Source organism: Bufo gargarizans, chromosome 2 (assembly GCF_014858855.1).
Source record: "Bufo gargarizans isolate SCDJY-AF-19 chromosome 2, ASM1485885v1, whole genome shotgun sequence".
Classification (NCBI taxonomy): Eukaryota; Metazoa; Chordata; class Amphibia; order Anura; family Bufonidae; genus Bufo; species Bufo gargarizans.
Genome location: NC_058081.1, coordinates 194,834,166 through 194,849,004, shown reverse-complemented (window position 1 = coordinate 194,849,004; position 14,839 = coordinate 194,834,166). Strand labels below are relative to the sequence as shown.

The 14,839-nt window shown below is 47.1% G+C and overlaps 1 protein-coding gene across 1 annotated transcript in view; it reads left to right on the top strand.

The window, feature by feature from the left end:
- The first annotated feature begins 5,145 nt into the window (after positions 1-5,145).
- The window catches only part of SEMA7A (semaphorin 7A (John Milton Hagen blood group)), a 38,508-nt gene continuing 28,814 nt past the window's right edge, over positions 5,146-14,839 (top strand). Inside the window, exon 1 of the mRNA XM_044279844.1 lies at positions 5,146-5,251. Within this exon, the coding sequence (XP_044135779.1) occupies positions 5,152-5,251 (100 nt within the window). The 5' untranslated portion in view covers positions 5,146-5,151. The remainder of the gene's footprint in view (positions 5,252-14,839) is intronic.

Sequence of the window (14,839 nt, the reverse complement as noted above, 5' to 3'; positions counted from 1 at the left end):
TTCCTGGGTTCCCTCCGCAGATGTCCATGCTCCTGCCTTGCTCCGAGCCTTCCACGCACGCTTCCCTCAGAAACCGTCCTTTACTCCGCGGAGGAGGGGCCCTTGAGGGGGAGGTACTGTCATGGTCTTACCTTCTTGCTGTTCTCCTTCGTTTGACATGTGCTGGCGGCCATCTTGGTTTCTGGGTTTCTTGTAGCCTCCCACCCTGCGGCTTCTCCTTCCCACTGGGAGGAGCTGGATGCCTAGCTCATATATATAGGAGGTCTGTGGCTTCAGTTCCTTGCTTGGTCCTCCTGTGTTCACATGCTTCTAAGACTGCTGCTGCTTCTGGTTCCTGATCCTGGCTTCGTCTGACTACCCTGCTGGTTCCTGATCCAGGCTTCGTCTGACTACCCTGCTGGTTCCTGATCCAGGCTTCGTCTGACTACCCTTCTGGTTCCTGACCTCTGGCTTCGCAAGACCCTGCTTCGGTTTAGCCATCCGTTTGGACTTTTGCCTTACAGCTTGATTTTCAATAAAGCCTTCTTATTTCCACTTATCTCTTGTTGTACGTCTGGTTCATGGTTCCTTGACAGGGCCTATCTGAGCAATTGACGTATGGGATGCTTGAATAAGCAACTGATATGGGGGGTCCTGGGAAACTGACATATGGGGGGCCTAAATAAGCAACTGATATGGGAGGTGAGTCCCCCTGAGCGACTGATATGGGTAGGGGTCCTGAGCAAGTGACATATGGGGGGGGGGGCCTGAATGAGCAACTGATATGGGGGGTGTCTGAGCAACTGATATGGGGGTGTGAATGGGCATCTGTTATGGGGGGGCACCCGAGCAACAGATATGGGGGCCTATCTGAGCAATTGATGTATGAGGGGCTTGAATAAGCAACTAATATGGGAGGGGGGAGCAATATGGGGCCCTATCTTCTATACTGGCACACATGGGGGGGCACTATGGAGAGGGAGGAGCACTATGGGGACCCTATCTTATATACTGGCACACATGGGGGGGCACTATGGAGAAGGGGGAAAGGAGCACTATGGGGGCATCTTCTGGGGCCCTATCTTATATACTGGCAAAAATTGGGGGCACTATGGAGGGGAGGAGCACTTTAAAGGCCCTATCTTATATACTGGCACACATAGTTGGCACTATGGAGAAGGGGAAGAGGAGCACTATTGGGGTCATTATATAGGAGAATTATACTGGCACACATTATGGGGGAATTTTATACTGGCACATTGCCTGGCACCAGGAGTATCTTATACTGGCGCAAATTATAGGGCACTATGGGGACCTTGCCTCAACCAGGGGCACTAAGAGGGTTTTTTGGGAACACAGTAGGGGGCATTAGCACACATTATGAGGGTACTATGGGGACATTGGCTCTACAGGGGGCACTGAGAGGGGGTATTTTTATTTTTACTGTAACACATTATAAAGAGAATTATTACTACCGGGGCATTATGGTGGACTTTATTACAGTTGAGGGACTATGAGGAACATAAATACTAGTATGAGGACTATAGGAGCATTATTACTTCCGGGACACAGTGGGAAATTATTACTGTAGGGGCACTATTACTACTACGTGTTTTCTGGTAGATAATTATTTCTAATGGTGGGGAGCAGTATTACTGTGTGTGGGGGGGGGGGGGGGGGACCCTGGCACAGTATCAGCTTAGCACAATTATTTTTGGGGAACATTATGTTTACACTATTAGTGTCAGGGACACTGTTTCCTGGGTACAGGTAAATTTTAGGACACTGTGTGCCAATATTGAAGGGGAACTATCTGTGTGTAACTTGTATAGGGAGCACAGCAGGGACAGTATTGGGGGTGGCAGGATGGGGTGTTCAGAAGGTGTGAGGATGATGGAAAAGTAGGAAACTAAGATGTCAAACTCTGCAGAGAGAAGAGGTGGCTGAAAGAAATCATCATGGCGGTCTGGTCTGAAAGGAGAAGATGAGGACAGAGAACATCTACATCAAAGGAGACATCACTGGATGGAAGAGGTATGTGGTGCTGTATTAGGCTACATTCACATCTGCGTTGGTGATTCTGGCAGGCTGTTCCAGCAGAGAACAGCCTGCTAGAATTCACTGGATCCGGCACTGCTGGATGCAGCCAGAATGTCCGCTGGCAGAGATCCGGCCACAATCTGTCAAAAATGCAGAGAATTAGCAGGACACAAACCCCTGCATGCTGCGATCAGGAGCGTAGTGCCGCAGGTGTGAAAGTAGCCTTACCCTGTATGTTTTGTATTGCTATAAGTAATGTTAGGACGGAATAGGTTAGGTTGCAAATTTGGCTTGGGGGTTGGGGGGCAGGCACATTCTTTGCACAGGGGCCTTCTGCTGTCTGTGTCCGCCCCTGTGCAGAACAAATGATATCCAGACCCTTAGACGAAGTTCAAACATTGCTTTACTTGGAATAACTTGCATTCAAACAGTATACAGCTTTGGTCTCTTGGTCCCATCAGGTTTTGGCAATGATTGGCAGGAATAAGTACTTCTGCTTTAAATGTGGAGCTTGCAGGATAAACGTCTGCTTGATAGCTCTGTAACTGTGGCAGGATTAGCTTCTGCACTTATCTGTAACTTCTGCTATGTGGGGACAGACCAGCTGAGGAGGAATAGGCTTCTCCTAGGAACTGGACTTGTTTCACAGATGTATTCTCAGGGTATGCTTTCTTCCTGGAACTCTGGAGTTGGTCTGTAGTTTCTGCTCCCTTCATCCAGCAGAGCTGAAGGTGCTCTAGCCTGGATATGCATGGACATGTCTCAGCCGAGACTATGTCCTTGCTGTCCTCCCTAAGAAGGGGTTCTCCTGGACACTATCACACAGCCTTCCCCTAGCAGGGGTGACTGTCACTCTCTCACTAACTTCCTTCTCCACCCATACTGCAGGGTCGAGCCCACCTCTCCACAGAGGGGGAGCCAAGCTGGAATAAACCATTCCAGCTCAGCAGGGGCGTAGCGTGGGGGGGGGGGCCAGGGGGGCCGTTGCCCCGGGCGCCAAATTGTAGGGGGCGCCAGGCAGAAGGCAGTAAAATGAGGGTGATGGAAGCCTATGGCTCCCATCCCCTCCGTTCCGCCTGGCATGAAGCTTTAAAACGCAGTAGAGCGGCGCAGGAGTCCAGGAGATCGTGATTATATGACCGTGACCTCCTGCGCCGGGTCTCGCGAGATGACGCGATGACGCGGCGCAGGAGGCCACGGTGATGTGTTCCTGACTGCCTGCGCCGGGACGCCCAAGCAAAGACTGCAAGAGGTGATGAAGAGAGGTGAGTACTTTTTATTTTTTTTATGTAAGTACTGGGGGCCATACTGGGGGCACTATGGAGGTGGCCAGTATATTTAAAGAATGGGTACCGTTTTATATTATACAGAGGGGCCATGATACATTATACAGAAGGCCATTATATATTATAGTTATACAGAGGGGGCCATAATAAATAATAATTATACAAAGGAGCCATTATATATTATACCGAGGGGCCATTATAATAATACAGAGGGGCCATTATATATTATAATAATACAGAGGGGCCATTATATATTAGAATTATACAGAGGGGCCATTATATATTAGAATTATACACGGGGGCCATAATATATAATAATTATACAGAGGGCCCATTATTAATAGCCTCTCTGTATAACTATAATATATAATGGCCCCTCTGTAATATTAGGATATATAATGGCCCCTCTGTATTATTATAATATATAATGGCCCCTCTGTATAATATATAATGGCTCCTTTGTATAATTATTATTTATTATGGCCCCTTCTGTATAACTATAATATATAATGGCCTCTCTGTATATTATATATAGTGACCCCTCTGTAATATTAGGATATATAATGGCCCCCTCTGTATTAATATTATATATATATAATGCCCCTCTGTATAATTATTATATATAATGACCCCTCTGTAATATTAGGATATATAATGGACCCTCTGGATAATTATTATATATAATGGCCCCCTCTGTATTATTAGGATATATAATGGCCCATTATATATCCTAATATTACAGAGGGGTCATTATACAGAGTGGGGCATTATATATAATAATAATAACTAATATTAATAAAACTCTGCAGAGATGTGACGTGGCTGAAAGAAGGTGTCATGGCGGTCTAATCTCTGAATGAAGACGCTGAGGAAAGTCTACATCACAGGAGACGTCACTGGATGGATGAGGTATGTGGTGCTGTATTATACTGTATATTTTGTAGTGATGTATGCAATGTCCAAACACATATTTGTTATACGGTAGGGTTGGGGGGGGGGGGGGGGTGGATTGAGAATTTGGCGCATCCCTGCTGCATCCTGGCCCCAGACTTCAGGTCACACTGTGCGTGTTCTGAATTCTGGGGCCTTATACCCATCTACTACATCATCTGTACTTAGAGCGTTGTCACCATGTTATCTGTGGTGTTACATAGGACTGCTACATTAGCTGTAAAAGGGGCGTGTCCACAGGTTGGGAGGGGGGGGGGGGGCGCAATACATGGCTCGCCCCGGGTGCTGGCAACCCACGCTACGCCACTGCAGCTCAGATACATTAAACTGTAACTTGTACCTGCCAATGAGTTGCTGCCATCTACTGGTAACCAGGCTAATTACATGAACAATTGCATTTAACGTTTTATATGCACATTTCTGGAAGACATGAGCAAAATCATATCTGATGACAGTATAAAGGCTCCTAGGAGATAGTAGCGGGGTAGAGGTGTGTAGTAACACAACTGTGGGGTGTTACACATGGCAACATTTGGTATGATAAAATCTGAGACTCTCAGCCAATATATTTTGATCAAAACACATCTATGCCCGCCTATCAGAGCAATGAATATAGTTAACTTATTACTTATACTGCACAGTGAATACCGTAAAAGCAAAAACAAAAAAAAAGCAATGGCAAAATTATAAAACATATTTAATAAATTATATGTACCCTAAAAATGGTGGAACTTGTGCTGCAAAACACAAGCCCTCATATAGCCATGTCAACATGGTTAAACATTATTAGTGTCATCATATACAGTATACTGTATATTCAATGAACACTAGAGGGAGTTTTAACCCAAATGACAGTCAGGCTTACCTTCCTTGTTCATCCATTCAGCTCTTCACCATGAAGCTGTTCAGACACATACTTCTGAATGTCTCTCTTTTGATTCCTATAAGCCTGGCAAACATGAGGATGGATCCAAGATTGACCCATCCTGTGAAAGGTGAGTGCAGCCTATACATCACACTGCCTGCAGATTCCGTCTGTGACCCAGGGGCTGTCACAGTCCCTGGAAATACACTACAGGGCAGGATACAATAATGTGACAGCTATATAAGATGAAATGACGCAAATGATACAGAATGCTTCATGTTTTTAGTGATTTACATTAATCTGTAGCTCTGTAGTTTAGAAAATGTAATAGCAGGCACTGCTGTGCTGGTACAGTGGCGTCTTTAAAAGGATTACCCTGAATGTACTGTGCGCCGTACCTGCTACGAAAGGCATAGCGACCAGATGGCTGTGATATAGTAATCTTGTATGGGATTAACACGACATATGTTTGTGACCCTATCTGAATTGGTGGCTGAATACTGTTAATTTGTGGTCCGTCATGAAGCCCATGTGTACTAGTAAGTTCACGCCTCCACTGTATGTGGTACCTGAAACAAAAAATGTGCCTCTTAAAAGTTTCAGTTCCGCGTTACTGGGATTTTTTTTTACTATTTTTCATTATGGGGTAATGGTTATATTTTGTGGAACTTACAAACTTTCATAATGTTTCATTGGAAAATGCAAGTAATATCTACATAACACATATTTGCATATTTAATTCTCTTTAATTTCCCAAAATATGATATCACCATGTGCTGTACAAGTATATCTCGATGCATAAATGTGAATGCTTTTTTTTTTGCATTTGTGAGCTTAATATCAATTTCTGTTGGCAAAAATGTGGGAAATTTGCATTTAAAGCTTTGGAATACTCTGTTTATTTTTCAGTATGCTGTTTGAACGTAGCATTGCACATTATAAAACTGTCAGCCACAAATAAAGCATGCAAAAAATGGCAGCTGCATGGTTCATACAGGGTTTGTCGCATTTAAAGAATCGCTTTCTACGCGGGCATATGGTTCTAATAGGAGGGAGGCGATTGGGACCCTCCTTTATGAGTCAGGGGAAAAAAATGGTTTCAACTGTGGTGGACTCAATATGATCTTATTGCATAGTAGTGCACTATATTTCTCCTACATAACTGCAGCCAGAAATAAGAAAAAAGGAAAAATGTAAAAAGAAATTTTATATACCTACAGAACTTTGTTGTGTTCTAGCATCACTGTCTTCTAGTCCTTTGTATACATGTAAACGCGATGAAATGACGATAATAACTGTAGCATGTAATGTCAATACAATCAAAATGTCGCTGCGGTGGGCATGACACTTCATGTTTGGGTTCAAACCGTTGGCATCTATGTCAGACAATGCTGTCAATATATGCACATGCATGTCTGTTAGATACTGGTGGTTAGAGATGTCGCGAACATATAATTTTCCGTTCGCGAACGGCCAACGCGAATTTCCGCAAATGTTCGCGAACGGGCGAACCGCCATAGACTTCAATAGGCAGGCGAATTTTAAAACCCACAGGGACTCTTTCTGGCCACAATAGTGATGGAAAGGTTGTTTCAAGGGGACTAACACCTGGACTGTGGCATGCCGGAGGTGGATCCATGGCAAAACTCCCATGGAAAATTACGTAGTTGACGCAGAGTCGGGTTTTAATTCATAAAGGGCATAAATCACCTAACATTCCTAGATTGTTTGGAATAACGTGCTTTAAAACACCAGGTATGATGCTGTATCGATCAGGTAGTGTAGCGGTTACGCCCGCTTCACAGTGAGAGACCAAACTCTGACAGACCAAACTCCCTGTTTAACGCACCGCAAACAACCGCAAACAGTCCATTTGCACAACCGCAAGCTCCCCATTTGCATAAGGTTGGATACCAAGCTAGCCATGTCCCGTTCCTTGTCCTCACTGATGTCATTGAAGGTCTCTTCCTCCACTCAGCCACGTACAACACCAAGGGTCCCCGAAAGGTGACAACAAGCCCCCTGGGACGCCTGCTGTGTTTGGTCTTCCACCTCCTCAAAGCCACCTTCCTCCTCTGACTCCTCTTCTTAAGACTCCTCTCTCTGCGTTATTATAAGGTGTGTTAAGTAGTACTATTCCTATCAGTTTAATCCCTGTTACGTCCCCTATCAGGGGACGTGTATATTGAATCGATTTTAGGAACCGGGAGATGGAAAAAGATGCTTGGTCAGTCCTCCTACTTCCAATTTGGGGCACTGCGCGTGCAATCTAATGTGCCACCAGATATGAGTGGTGTGTTAAGTAGTACTATTCCTATCAGTTTCATCCCTGTTACATCCCCTATCAGGGGACGTGTATATGGCATCGATTTTAGGAACCGGGAGATGGAAAAAGATGCTTGGTCGGTCCTCTTAATTCCAATTTGGGGCACTGCGCGTGCGCCGTGTAATGTACTGTGCAATCCCAATATGTGTGGTGTGTTAAGTAGTACTATTCCTATCAGTTTAATCCCAGTTACGTCCCCTATCAGGGGACATGTATGAAATAGATTTTAGACAACCGCAAAGAGTTGTCAATAGTTGACACACTCATGACATAAATTTTATACCTCTATGCGTCATTCTTGGTGTAGTGATGACTGTGCTCGTGCGCACGTTTGGGAGATTGCAGGCAATGTTTTTTTTTTCAAAGCCTATGGACGTGCTGAGGTAGTTCAGTGACAGTTAAGTGACCAAGTGACCCAGAAGACAATGATTCTGCAGTGTGGGCCCATTGTTGGCCTAGTAGGCTTTAATGATCACCTTAGATGATCACAGAGAAAATTCATGTTTTTTCTATGCAAAATGATCCAGCCGATCGCTTTTGGTCTGTTCACAATGAAGCAACGACCTTATCATCTGGGGTGTGCCAACATTGCCATTGCCAACACACTCATAAAGGTGGTCGATTCATTGTGATACGCAAGCCCCTTCACCACAACAGGGTAACGTTCACGAAGGGGAATTGACACATGCATGTGCCTTTTTTTTGTTTGGTTTTTGAAGCCACAGTGCAGCACCAGAGGCCAGAAAAATTAGGCATGTACACATGCCTGAATAAATTAGGTATTGTTGCAGCCGCTGCTGTAGCAGCGGCCAGAAAAGTTGATGTTTCCCAAGCAGAAAGTGCCCTAAACATTGCGGCTTGAACCCTAGTTGGTGGCAGAAAAGTCACACAAGTCATCCGGCATTCAGAGATAAAATACAGCAGCATGTGGACCATTTTTAGCCCAAGGCAGCTCATCTCATCAGGCCTTTTTTAGTCGAATGTATCGCCCACTGTCAGTCCCTTCGGGATCCATCCCTCATTCATCTTAATAAAGGTGAGGTAATCTAGACTTTTTTGACCTAGGCGACTTCTCTTCTCAGTGACAATACCTCCTGCTGCACTGAAGGTCCTTTCTGACAGGACACTTGAAGCGGGGCAGGCCAGAAGTTCTATCGCAAATTGGGATAGCTCAGGCCACAGGTCAAGCCTGCACACCCAGTAGTCAAGGGGTTCATCGCTCCTCAGAGTGTCGATATCTGCAGTTAAGGCGAGGTAGTCTGCTACCTGTCGGCCGATTCGTTCTCTGAGGGTGGACCCCGAAGGGCTGTGGCGATGCGTAGGACTTAAAAAGCTCTGCATGTCCTCCATCAACAACACGTCTGTAAAGCGTCCTGTGCTTGCCGGCGTGGTCGTGGGAGGAGGAGGAGGATTACTTTCACCTCTTCCCCTGTTAGATTCCCGTTGTGCTGTGACATTACCCTTATACGCTGTGTAAAGCATACTTTTTAATTTATTTTGGAACTGCTGCATCCTTTCCTACTTCCGGTAATTCGGTAACATTTCAGGCACTTTCTGCTTATACCGGGGGTCTAGTAGCGTGGCCACCCAGTACAGGTCGTTCTCCTTCAGCCTTTTTATACGAGGGTCCCTCAACAGGCACGACAGCATGAAAGACCCCATTTGCACAAGGTTGGATCCCGAGCTACTCATGTCCCGTTCCTCATCCTCAGTGATCTCACTGAAGGTATGTTCTTCCCCCCAGCCACGTACAACACCACGGATACCAGATAGGTGACAACGAGCACCCTGGGATGCCTGTTGTGGTTGGTCTTCCTCCTCCTCCTCAAAGCCACATTCCTCCTCTGACTCCTCTTCCTCACACTCCTCTTCCAGCGTTGCCGCAGGTCCAGCAAGCGATGCTGATAAGGCTGTTTCTGGTGGTGATGGTGACCACAACTCTTCTTCTTCACGCTCATCTACGGCCTGATCAAGCACTCTTTGCAGGTCACGCTCCAGGAAGAAAACAAATGGGATGATGTCGCTGATGGTGCCTTCAGTGCGACTGACTAGGTTCGTCACCTCCTCAAAAGGGCGCATGAGCCTACAGGCATTGCGCATGAGCGTCCAGTAACGTGGCAAAAAAATTCCCAGCTCCGCAGAGGCTGTCCTAGCACCCCCGGTCATACAAATACTCGTTGACGGATTTTTCTTGTTGGAGCAGGCGGTCGAACATTAGGAGTGTTGAATTCCAACGTGTCGGGCTTTCGCAAATCAAGCGCCTCACTGGCATGTTGTTTCGGCGCTGAATGTCTGAAAAGTGCGCCATGGCCGTGTAGGAAAGCCTGAAATGGCCACACACCTTCCTGGCCTGCTTGAGGACGTCCTGTAAGCCTGGGTACTTATGCAGAAAGCGTTGTACGATCAGATTACACACATGTGCCATGCACGGCACATGTGTCAACTTGCCCAAATTCAATGCCACCAACAAATTGCTTCCGTTGTCACACACCACTTTGCCGATCTCCAGTTGGTGCGGAGTCAGCCACTGATCCACCTGTGCATTCAGGGCGGACAGGAGTGCTGGTCCGGTGTGACTCTCTGCTTTCAGGGAAGTCAACCCCAAGGCGGAGTGACACTGTCGTATCTGGGATGTGGAATAGCCCCTGGGGAGCTGGGGGGTTGCCGTTGATGTGGAGCAAGACGCAGCAGCAAAAGAGGAGGTTATGGAAGAGGATGGAGTAGGAGGAGTAGAAGAGGTGGCAGCAGGCCTGCCTGCAAGTCGTGGCGGTGTCACCAACTCCTCTGCAGAGCCACGCATTCCATGCTTGGCAGCCGTGAGCAGGTTTACCCAATGCGCAGTGTAGATGATATACCAGCCCTGATCGTGCTTTGCAGACCAGGTATCAGTGGTCAGATGGACCCTTGCCCCAACACTGTGTGCCAGACATGCCATGACTTCCTTTTGCACAATCGAGTACAGGTTGGGGATTGCCTTTTGTGCAAAGAAATTTCGGCCGGGTACCTTCCACTGCGGTGTCCCAATAGCTACAAATTTTTTGAAGGCCTCAGACTCCACCAGCTTGTATGGTAAAAGCTGGCGGGCTAAGAGTTCAGACAAGCCAGCTGTCAGACGCCGGGCAAGGGGGTGACTTTGTGACATTGGCTTCTTACACTCAAACATGTCCTTCACAGACACCTGACTGTGGGCAGATGAGCAGGAACTGCTCAAGGCGAGAGATGGAGTGGCGGATGGTTGAGAGGGGGCAAGGAGGACAGCAGTGGTTGACGTGGCTGAAGATGCTGGACCAGGAGGAGGATGGCGGCTTTGAGTTTGTGTGCTGCTTGTACTCATGTGTTGATCCCATTGGCGTTTGTGATGTGCGATCATGTGCCTTCGCAAAGCAGTTGTACCTAGGTGGGTGTTGGACTTCCCACGACTCAGTTTCTTTTGGCACAGGTTGCAAATGGCATCGCTGTTGTCAGAGGCAGACACACAAAAAAAATGCCACACTGCTGAGCTCTGCAATGATGGCATTCTGGTGGTGGCAACAGCATGTGTTGATTGGCGTGCTGTCTAGCTGACCTCGGGTGCCGATGCATGCTGTGTGACTGTGCCACTAGCTCCTTGCGATGACCTCCCCCTGCCTCCAACTCGTCTCCTCCTCCTCTCTGTCTCCCCATCAATACTTTCCACCTGTTCTTCTTCTCTTCGAGCGGGCACCCACGTGACATCCACGGACACATCGTCATCATCAACCGCTTCACTTGTATCTGACAACTCAGTAAAGGAAGCAGCAGCGGGTACAACAACATCATCATTACACCGTACGTCCATGTGTGTAATGCTGCCTGACTGAGACATATCCCTGTTATCTACATCCTCTGGCAATAATGGTTGCACATCACTCATTTCTTCCAACTGATGTGTAAATAACTCCTCTAACGGATCAAGTGAAGCGGCTGTGGTGCTAGTGTTGGTGGTGGCGGCAGGCGGGCGAGTGGTAACTTGAGAGGTGCCCGAAGCTGAGCTGGAGGTGGATGGTGCGTCAAGGTTCCGAGTGGAAGCTGTAGAAGATTGGGTGTCCTGTGTTAGCCAGTCAACTATGTCCTCAGAACTTTTCGAGTTCAGGGTACGTGGCCTCTGAACACTGGGCATTATTCTAGGGCCAAAGGGAATCACAGCACGACGGCCCCTGCGGGGTGGCCTGCCTGTCATTTTTTTTAGATTAGTTAAGTTGTACTATGCGTGCAAGCTACTGTGACACCAGATATGAGTTGCGCTGCAGTGACACTATGGACTTGCAGCTGGGCCTTAAACACACAAACACATGTGTGCAACTGACTGCTAGTAATTCACAGTCAAAATTGTTGTTTTTCTTTAAATGTAATCGACTGTGACACCAGATATGAGTTGCGCTGGTGACACTATGCACTTGCAGGGCAGATATGAGTGGTGGCACTGGGCAAGTGGGCACAGTATACGCTGTGAGCCTGACACACATGCTGTCAGGCAGGCAACTGCAATTTGATTACACAGGAAAAAAAAAAAAAAAAGCAGACTGATGTTCTAGCACTAGTCTTTTGGGTGCTGTCCTTACAGCAGAGATCTGATTAGTCTTTCAGGACTGTAGTGGACACTTAATACACTTGCCTAGCTATCGATTTCCCTATTAAATTAGCAGCTTCCCTCCTCTCACTAAGAATGCAGCTTCCGAATGAATCTAAAATGGATGCTGTCCAGGAGGTGGGAGGGTCTGGGAGGGAGGGTCTGCTGCTGATTGGCTGGAATGTGTCTGCTGACTGTGAGGTACAGGGTCAAAGTTTATTCAATGATGATGAATAGGGGACGGACTGAATATCGCATATGTTCGCCCGCCGCGGCGAATGCGAACAAGCTATGTTCGCCGGTGAATAGTTCGGGACATCTCTACTGGTGGTCACTGGAACCTAAAGCCTGACTACCCTGTAATGCCCTGAGGTAGTGATAGGGTCCAAAGACGACCCATTCCTTAAGCTGAAGAAACAGGGGTCTTGGCTCAGATCAGATACCAGAAGGCAGGGGAAACAAAACAAATACAAAGGAATGAGGCACTTAACTCCTGAAGTAGAAGAAAGAGCAGGAACACCAGAGGAGACAACACACATCAGCTCTTCCACTTGCAAATTAAGCTATACACCTCAAGGAGTGAAGGGAGTAGCCAGACTTAAATAGTAATGACCACTATGCTGCACCTGACTAAAGGTGTGGTCATTACCATCAACAACAAAGTGAAATTAAAAGATGCTGTCAGATCACGTGCAGGCAGCCTCTCCAACCTTCTAACACCTAGCCTGGGAGTGACCGTGACAGATGTATTTTGGCAGTGGAGTCAATGGCAGACAGTGTGGAAAATGCTGTTGATATAAAGGTGACTTGATCAATGATAGTAAGTCATGTCCTCTGAAAGGATCTACTTTCAGCATGGTATGTCAGTGTTTAGCTCTGTTGCCTCTTGGACAGTATGGTGGATCAGTGGCACTCTTGCCTGTTGGGTAGTATGGTGGGTCAGTGGCACTGTTACCTGTTGGATAGTATGGTAGGTCAGTTGCACTGTTGCCTGTTGGGTAGTATGGTGGGTCAGTTGCACTGTTTCCTGTTGGGTAGTATGGTGGGTCAGTGGCACTGTTACATGTTGTGCAGTATGGTAGGTCAGTGGCACTGTTACCTGTTGGGCAGTATGATAGGTCAGTGGCACTGTTGCCTGTTGGGCAGTGTGGTGGGTTAGTGGAACTGTTACTTGTTGGTCAGTATGGTGGGTCAGTGGCACTGTTGCCTGTTGGGCAGTATGGTAGGTCAGTGGCACTGTTGCCTGTTGGCCAGTTTGGTGGATCAGTGGCACTGTTGCCTGTTGGGTAGTATGGTGGGTCAGTGACACTGTTGCCTGTTGGGTAGTATGGTGGGTCAGTGGCACTGTTACCTGTTGGATAGTATGGTAGGTCAGTTACTCTGTTGCCTGTTGGGTAGTATGATGGGTCAGTTGCACTGTTGCCTGTTGGGTAGTATGGTGGGTCAGTGGCACTGTTACATGTTGTGCAGTATGGTAGGTCAGTGGCACTGTTACCTGTTGGGCAGTATGATAGATCAGTGGCACTGTTGCCTGTTGGGCAGTGTGGTGGGTTAGTGGAACTGTTACTTGTTGGTCAGTATGGTGGGTCAGTGGCACTGTTGCCTGTTGGGCAGTATGGTAGGTCAGTGGCACTGTTGCCTGTTGGGTAGTATGGTTGGTCAGTGGCACTGTTGCCTGTTGGGTAGTATGGTGGGTCAATGGCACTGTTACCTGTTGGGCAGTATGGTACATCAGTGGCACTGTTACCTGGTGGGCAGTATGGTGGGAAAGTGGCACGGTTGCCTGTTTGGCATTATGGTGGGTCAGTGCCACTGTTACCTGTTGGGCAGTATGGTAGGCCAGTGGCACTGTTGCCTGTTGGCCAGTATGGTGGATCAGTGGCACTGTTGCCTCTTGGCCAGTATGGTGGATCAGTGGCACTGTTGCCTTTTGGGCAGTATGGTGGGTCAGTGGCACTTTTGCCTTTTGGGCAGTATGGTGGATTAGTGGCACTGTTGCCTGTTGGGCAGTATGGTGGATCAGTGGCACTGTTGCCTGTTGGGCAGTATGGTGAGTCAGGGTTAGCATTGTTGCCTTGCAGCACCTGGGTCCAGGGTTTGAATTCGAACAAGGACCAGAACTGTATGGAGTTTGTATTTTCTTTCTGTGTTTGTGTACGTTTTTACTAGTTTCCTCCCACACCCTAGAAACATACTGATTAGCTTCCTACGAAACGGGCCTATTCTGTATGTGTGTGAATGTAGATAAGGGATATGGACTGATGTGAGTGATGATAATCTCTGTGGAACATGTCGGTATAAGCAACTGCGGTACAAGCAGCTTTAGTTACATGCCTAGAGCATATACTCTGTAGTAAGTTTTCTAACCTTTGTGTCATTTATATGTTTGTGCAAAAGCCAATTACAGGTTTGTGATCTTGATGACCTATCCTCAGGACAGAGTTCACACAAGAAAGCGATGGCAGCATTTCCAATCCAAAAGGCTTTAGTCACACGTGGTGCATAGAACAGTACACAAAGTCTACAAACCGCAACGTTTCGGCTACATAGTACCCTTTATCAGGATAGGTCATAAATATGTGATCGTTGAGGACCTGACACCCCACACCCCCTTGATCAACGTTTCTCTTCAGCTTCCAGCGGTAGAACTGGCAATGTGACTGGAAACACAGGAAACAGAGCTTTATTCAAAGTGTAGTGTTCATGCCATGTTTCTGCAGGTTAACTCCCATTCAATTCAGTGGCAGATGAGCTGCAGTAACCCAGCACAGCCACTACACTTTGAACGGCGCTATGCTTCCTGA